The sequence below is a fragment of the Juglans regia genome, chromosome 7, assembly GCF_001411555.2.
Source record: "Juglans regia cultivar Chandler chromosome 7, Walnut 2.0, whole genome shotgun sequence".
NCBI classification, from domain to species: Eukaryota; Viridiplantae; Streptophyta; class Magnoliopsida; order Fagales; family Juglandaceae; genus Juglans; species Juglans regia.
The window spans coordinates 12898621-12905494 of NC_049907.1; the positions used below are offsets into that span (position 1 = coordinate 12898621).

The 6874-nt window shown below is 34.5% G+C and overlaps 1 protein-coding gene across 1 annotated transcript; it reads left to right on the forward strand.

The window, feature by feature from the left end:
* Positions 1–3463: 3463 nt before the first annotated feature.
* On the forward strand, positions 3464–6670 carry LOC108992624 (ankyrin repeat-containing protein At5g02620-like). Its single transcript, XM_018967226.2, has 4 exons — positions 3464–3828; positions 4071–4594; positions 5523–6012; positions 6588–6670. Exons 1-4 carry the CDS (start codon positions 3558–3560, stop codon positions 6668–6670), a joined length of 1368 nt encoding a protein of 455 aa, XP_018822771.2. The 5' UTR covers positions 3464–3557.
* Positions 6671–6874: the final 204 nt, after the last annotated feature.

A 6874-nucleotide genomic window follows, 5' to 3' on the forward strand; every position in this document is an offset into this window, starting at 1 on the left:
GTGTATTGGTTTTTGTATCTGACTTTGTCTCTGCTTTGCTCTGCTCTGCTCTGTTATGCTCTGCTCTGTTTGGGTTGGTACCAACTTCTCTGTCTTTTAGTGCACCTACTTTGGAAACAAAGTGGTTTTATTGTGGTCTTTCCTGTGCGCATACTCAGGGCTCCGAGAAGAATAAAGGAAAGATTTCACCTCTGTCTCTGCCTGGTTTGGCCACCGGGGTTAGCACAACCCTACCACGGGGGTGAAACATGGTCTCTGCTCTGTTTGATCTGATGATGATACTCAGTTTATGTTATGCCAAAGCACTATGGGTTTTACATGTCTTAAAACCATTGCTCTGTTACTTTTGAAAATATGTTTTGTTCTGCATAATAACTCTGGAAAATATTTTGTTCTACATGCTCTACTTTGTAAATGCTCATGTTTGCACGCTAGCATATGACTTATGCTTACTGAGTTGTTGATAACTCACCTCCTATCACTATAATATTTTTCAGATGATGTGGAGAGTCCAAATGAAGACCTAGATTAGATTGTTGTTTGTGTTTAAGCTGAGGAGATGTTGGTAGAAGAAGGACTTCTGGTGTTCTTAGTTTTAATCTCTTTGAGTTTTATTAATATCTTGGGTTTCAATAAGATTTATGAAATTATTGGTTGGGTTGTTATGACTATCGGGAGATTACGGACTCCTTAGTTTATTTTAACTGCTGTAATGACTCTGTGGAGTTTTCAATGTGGTTATTTAGAACTCTTGATATTGAGTTTTGCTATTAAAGATTTGAGTTTCATTTTAGTTGTGTTGGAAAATAAGTTCTTAAGAGACAGGTAGTAAGTCTCCAGACCATCCGGGTTTGGGGCGTTACAAGCTTATTGCGGCAAATTTTGTTGCGGCTATTTTATGTGGCTCAAATAAGTATTTATAACGGCGGTTTTTCCACTTTGCCGGAAGCTTTCCTCCCAAATAGTAATTTGGGACTATTTTCGGCTCAAATTGATCCGTGGAAATAAAAAGAGCCTGTAAAACCTTTTTTATTTTTTTTATTTTTGTAGTGACTTCAAAATAATATGGGTTAACTGCAAAATTAGTCACGTGGTTTTCACCGATTTGATAAAAACCCAGATTTTAGCAATTTAAATCCTTAGGCCTATAAAAACAAAGAAAAATATAAAGCAAATAAGTTTTGTTGCTAAGCCAAGAAAATTTAATTAATTAACTACTTAAAAAGTTAAGAATTTAACCATAACACTTTTTAAATAAAAATATTAATTAATTAATTCCAAAAAAGTAGATTTTTTTTTAAAAATCAATCTTACAAATCTTTAAAATATGATTAAAATATTTTCCCTCCCATTCCCCGAGAACGCGGGTCCTTTTTTATTTTTTATTTTATATTCTTGCTTCATTATTTTCTTCTATGTTTTTTTAAATGTTTCTCTCTTTTAAAACGAATAAAAAATTAAAAGTATTTATAGGATTTATTTTAGAGAAATTCTACATGAAAATCTTACACCACACACCTCTATTTAATTAATCTGTGATTTCTCAATTTTTTATTTTATCTTAATGCTTAAATATGTGTCTTCTAAGAGGATTTTTCTCACTTCACAAAACCCATTGGGCCTCGGCCCAATACCTAGCCCAAGGGTCACTAGGACCATACTGGGAGCAAGGTGTCTCTACCAGGGGGAATGAGTCAAGTAACTTACAGTACAAGTTAGCCTGACATCGCTCAACCGTGTTCTAAACCTGGAAACTTGCATGGGATACAGCGGGAAATGCGAAAGACATTCGATCCATTAACATCAGAAAATTTACAGCTCACAAAGGATAAAAGCAAGGCCTGGAAATCACGTCACATTAATGGCACCACTGCCGAGTTACGCGCCACATTTATAGTGCTGTCGTAGAACCACGTTGTATTAAATGACTCTGAAAGTAAGAACAGTAAGAGGGGTACGAACTTTGTGTAGACAAATACGATGTGCACCTTCCCATTTCCATAGTATAAATAGCAAGTTCTAGGTACGAGAAAAATCTTTGATCCTTGGATTCTTTCACTTATTTACAAACTTCCACAAGAATTTACTAACTTTAGCATCGGAGACTCCCGGCCCCAAGGTCGCCGTCTCTTAGTTGTCTTCTCCATATCTTTTGTAAGTCTATTTATGAAGACCTACGTTGTTGGAGCCTGGCCTAAAGGTGTGCAATACACAACGTTAATATGTTTGTTTAAATAAAATGACAAAAATGACAAATCATATGTTAAAAAGTGAAGGTGTGTAGTATATATAAGTTTTCCTTATAGCATTTATGTTTACTTGTTAAAGATGGTTGACGTCATGTTATGCTTAACTAGTTAAGGAACTAATCTATTTCAAAACCTAAAGAATTTTAATAAATTAATAAAAGAAGTAATACTGACTTTGAAATTAATCTAAACAATATTAATGCGGTTCGCCCGCGTGAAACACGCGTTAAGGGAAGAGTACTAATATGGAAGCAAGGAAGCCTTATCACTTTAGTTCTGTAAAAAGCAAAAGCTTAAAGTGATCCCCTACAACATGACACGTACGCGCGTAATGGTTACGTCTAATGCAAAATGCATGCCTAATGAGTGGTAAGCTAGCCTTGCCTATAATAAATACCACAACTGATCCAACTCTCCAGTCCCAATCTATCCCAAACCACATTTGAGGTGGAGTTAAATTAAGGAGCTGGTGGCCGTTGCATTGCTTACTAACTCGGAAGTAAGATTATTGATACTAAAATATTTTGTAAATGTTGCCGTCCGTAGTAAATTACTTTTCCTTCTTGTGTTTTTATATCTCTTAACATATATAACTTCTGTTTGATCTTAGATGACCGTTTTAATATTTCTAATTGATTAATTGTATGAGTATATATGCTTTAATTTTGATGAGTTAATTAGATTTTGATCTTCATTAAATTAATATATGAACTTAGACTTTGTCTTCAAGTGCATCTATTTCAGTTTAGTCCTTCCGAAGATTAAAATTCAGCGTTATCCAGAATTCCAATTTCCAGACCCATGTTCCTGGAACGGATGGAGGAGGAAATTGTCAAAAAGGCATATTTTGTCATAATATGGATAGGATTTGCGCGTTAATATAACATCAACTATAATGCCTGTGTCTAATATAGAATTTTCTAGATTACTCTCTTGCAGCATACAAACGCGCCTCACTGCAATGGATCCTAAAATCTATGAAGCGGCAGCACAAGGCAAGCTGGAAGCCTTAGAACATGATATCTCCCATCCACTTGATGGATTTTTGACAGTTAATCAAAATACAATCCTACATATTTGCATTTCAAGTATCCTTGTTGAAGAAGAGTTTCCCGCTACTGGAGGAACTAACCAAGCCTCAGCGGCAAAATTTGTGAAAGATGTACTGGAAAAGTATCCGTCACTTTTATTGAACATGTGGCGGCAAGGTATGGGCATGCTTCCATCGTCAAAGTCCTAATTGAACATCAAAAATCCCAACATCGTCAAGATGTCGAAAGTGGAGTACGCGTTGAAGCTACTACGGAGATGATTGCGAAGCTGAACAAAGAGAGAGACACGGCCTTACATGAGGCTGTACGTCACAATCACATTGACGTGGTAAAACAGTTACTAATGGAGGTAGATCCAGAATTTTCGTTTGGTGCTAATGCTGCTGGTGAGACCCCACTTTACTTGGCTGCCGAGAGTCACGTTCCAGCTTTGGTGTCAGAAATTTTAAAAAAATTGAAGTCACCAGCTTATGATGGCCCCTTGGGTAGAACGGCTTTGCATGCTGCAGCATTTTGGGATGATGAAGGTATTGCCTATTTTATATTTTCAGCATTGTAGAATATGATTTGGTTAAGAAAATATTTATGTGGTGGTAACAAATAGGACATCGAATTCATGAAATATAAAGACTGATGTCTGGCTTGTCCTGAATTTGCCTTTTGTACATTTATATGATCACCTGAATAGTCCTTTTTCAGTCTCCTAACGTCTTCCTTTTTGTCCTTCAGAAACTTATTACATTAATTTAGCAAGTTTAACTTCTTTTAGGAATGACCAAAAACATTTTGGAAAGAGGAGGCGATCTATGTAAACGAGCAGACCAAAATGATTGGACTCCGCTTCACATGGCTGCATACATGGACAGCATTAAGGCAACAAAACTATTGCTGGAATCTGATAGAAAGGTAGCATATATGAAAAACGCAGAGGGTTGGACAGCTCTTCACATTGCAGCTCTCCGCAACAAAGGAAGAGTAACAAAAGAGATTATATCAATGTGTCCGGATTGTTGCGAAGTGGTTGACAATGAAGGCCGGAATGCACTCCATCTCGCCGTGAACAACTCGCCAAGTGCAACGCCAATCATCCAAGATTATTCGTCTCTACGGAATCTTTTGAATCAGAAGGACAACGACGGGAATACACCTCTCCATTACTATTGCATTAATTCTGTTGCTTACGACGAGCGTCTCCTGAAATCTCCAAGAGTTGACAAAATGGTCTTCAACAAAAAGAACCAGACTGCTTATCAAATCTTATCAAGTAAAAGCTTTCAAACTGATCCTGATGAGGTAACGTAATCTTTAATCTTTCTCCAAAAATTAAAATTATATACTTAATATTTGAATATTTAGTTAATCTTTTCAATAAGATATGCTAAGGAATACCGAAACCAAAGGAATTCATAGAATCATAATTAATAAAAATATTGGAATGCTTTTTTAAAAAAAGAAATTAAACTGATTTATATATCACATGATCATATATATAATATATAAATCAGTTTGATGTGGTTTAAATTTTAAATTTTAAACTGATTTAAAATTAAATTGATTTTTATGTATCACATCAATATTAGGTTATGACTTTAATTCGAAAATGATGTGGCAAAGAAACCACAACCTTTCCTTTGATATAAACTTTATTATTTTATCAATGAGATTTGCTACTCATCATTATATCCCCACACGTACACCACACTTTTTTTTTTTAATTTTTTTAAAATTTCTTTTTGATTTTATTCTTCTTAAACTTATTGAATTCTTCTACTTATCATCTATATACTACACATTTAGTAAGAAAAAAAAAAGTGTGTAGTGCGTGGCGATGATGAATAGAATTTTTCTTTATTAATATCATGTGAACTACGTACTATATCGTTATGACACAAATAATAATTATAAACCTAGCTAACAACTTTCAAGAACATGTTGATCCTATGATTTTGGCTGCATACATAACCGAAAGATATTTGATTTGATAAATCTTCTTTATAATGATGCATCTTGGGAAGGATAATATTTTTCTATTAATTTTATAAGATGCATTTAAATATGAAGTTAACTGTCTTTATATATTCTAATTTTAGTCATTATTTTATACCGAGCTGCCTTGCTTTCTCAAACAAATATTCTTTGGATTTTTTTTCTTTTCTCGCTTTATTTCAATCAATAGAAAAATACGAAATACTCTCGATTCAGCCCAATAAATATTTTACAGAAGAAGCTGAGCGATTTTCCTAAAGACCAAAAAAACTTTAGCTACCTTTACATTCAACGAGTATTAGAAGTTGGGTATGATAAAACTAAGAAGAAGAACCCGAAGGAAGAGGAGGTGGAGTGGAAGCAGGAGAGGGAGAAGAGGATAGAGACGGAGGATAAAGCGGCTCAAGCCCATTTGGTAGTTGCTGCACTCATTACAACTGTGACCTTTGCAGCAGGCATTACCATGCCCGGGGGGTTCGTTGGTGGAGATGATCATCCACATCCAGGCTCTGCAGTTTTGAGGAAAAGTGCTGCTTTCAAAGCATTCATCCTTACAAATGCCTTATCGTTGATTCTATCTAGTTCTGCTATATTTATCCACCTATTTATTCCACTTATCCGTACTAATGCTAAATACTTCTTCAAAAAGCGCACAAGTTTTCTTCAAATGGCCTTTTGGTTCCTTCTTTCCTCCATCGCACCAATGGTTTTGGCATTTGTGACAGGTACATATGCTGTGTTGGAGCATTCAAATATTGCCATTCCCACTTGTATTATTGGTTTATCCTTCTTTCCAATCCTTGTTTATATATTTATAAAATTAAATATTATAAGGTAAGCACTATGATTTAACCGCTATGTAAAGTTGTTTCTGTTGTAATCAATAAAAATATTCTGAGTGCGAGACTTTTTTTTAAGATAATATCATTGTATATATATAGGGTACTTTAATTGCAAATTTAGCAACTTAGTTTTCGCCGGTTTCCAAAATGCCACCTCGGTTAATCAACTCGTAACATTTATACCTACAATTTCAAACTTTTATAACTCGCAACTTCCGTTGATCTCTAGTAATGAACCCTTTGCCGCATAGCATGTAACACTCTATCCCCCTTTGGACATTTCTTCCCAATTGGTTATCTAAATTTTCATATGAAATAACTAACTAAAACTCACTTTTTCTATTTTAGCTAAGTACTACTTTTACAATACACCATATATTAGTTTGTCTATTCTAATTTCTATATATCATTTAAATGTTCTTGATTTTTTCTTTTTTTATTCTTTTTAAATATTTTAGATAACAGAGGGACCATAATGAAACTTGACTTTAAAAGAATTTTCTCAATGAAGCATCAGGAATACAAGATCCCCTTTTCATAAGATAAAATGGACTTTATGAAAAATGAAAAGGGAGTTTGCGGAAGCTCTTGTTAAAAAAAATTCTCAAATCTTATTCTATTAAAATCATAAATGAAAAAATATATACATGATCTAGACATCTGCCTCTTCTCCATGAGCTAAGTCCCGTCTTGTGGCTTCAAATCTCAGTTTAAGCATTTCTTCGGACAATCATTCATTGAAACA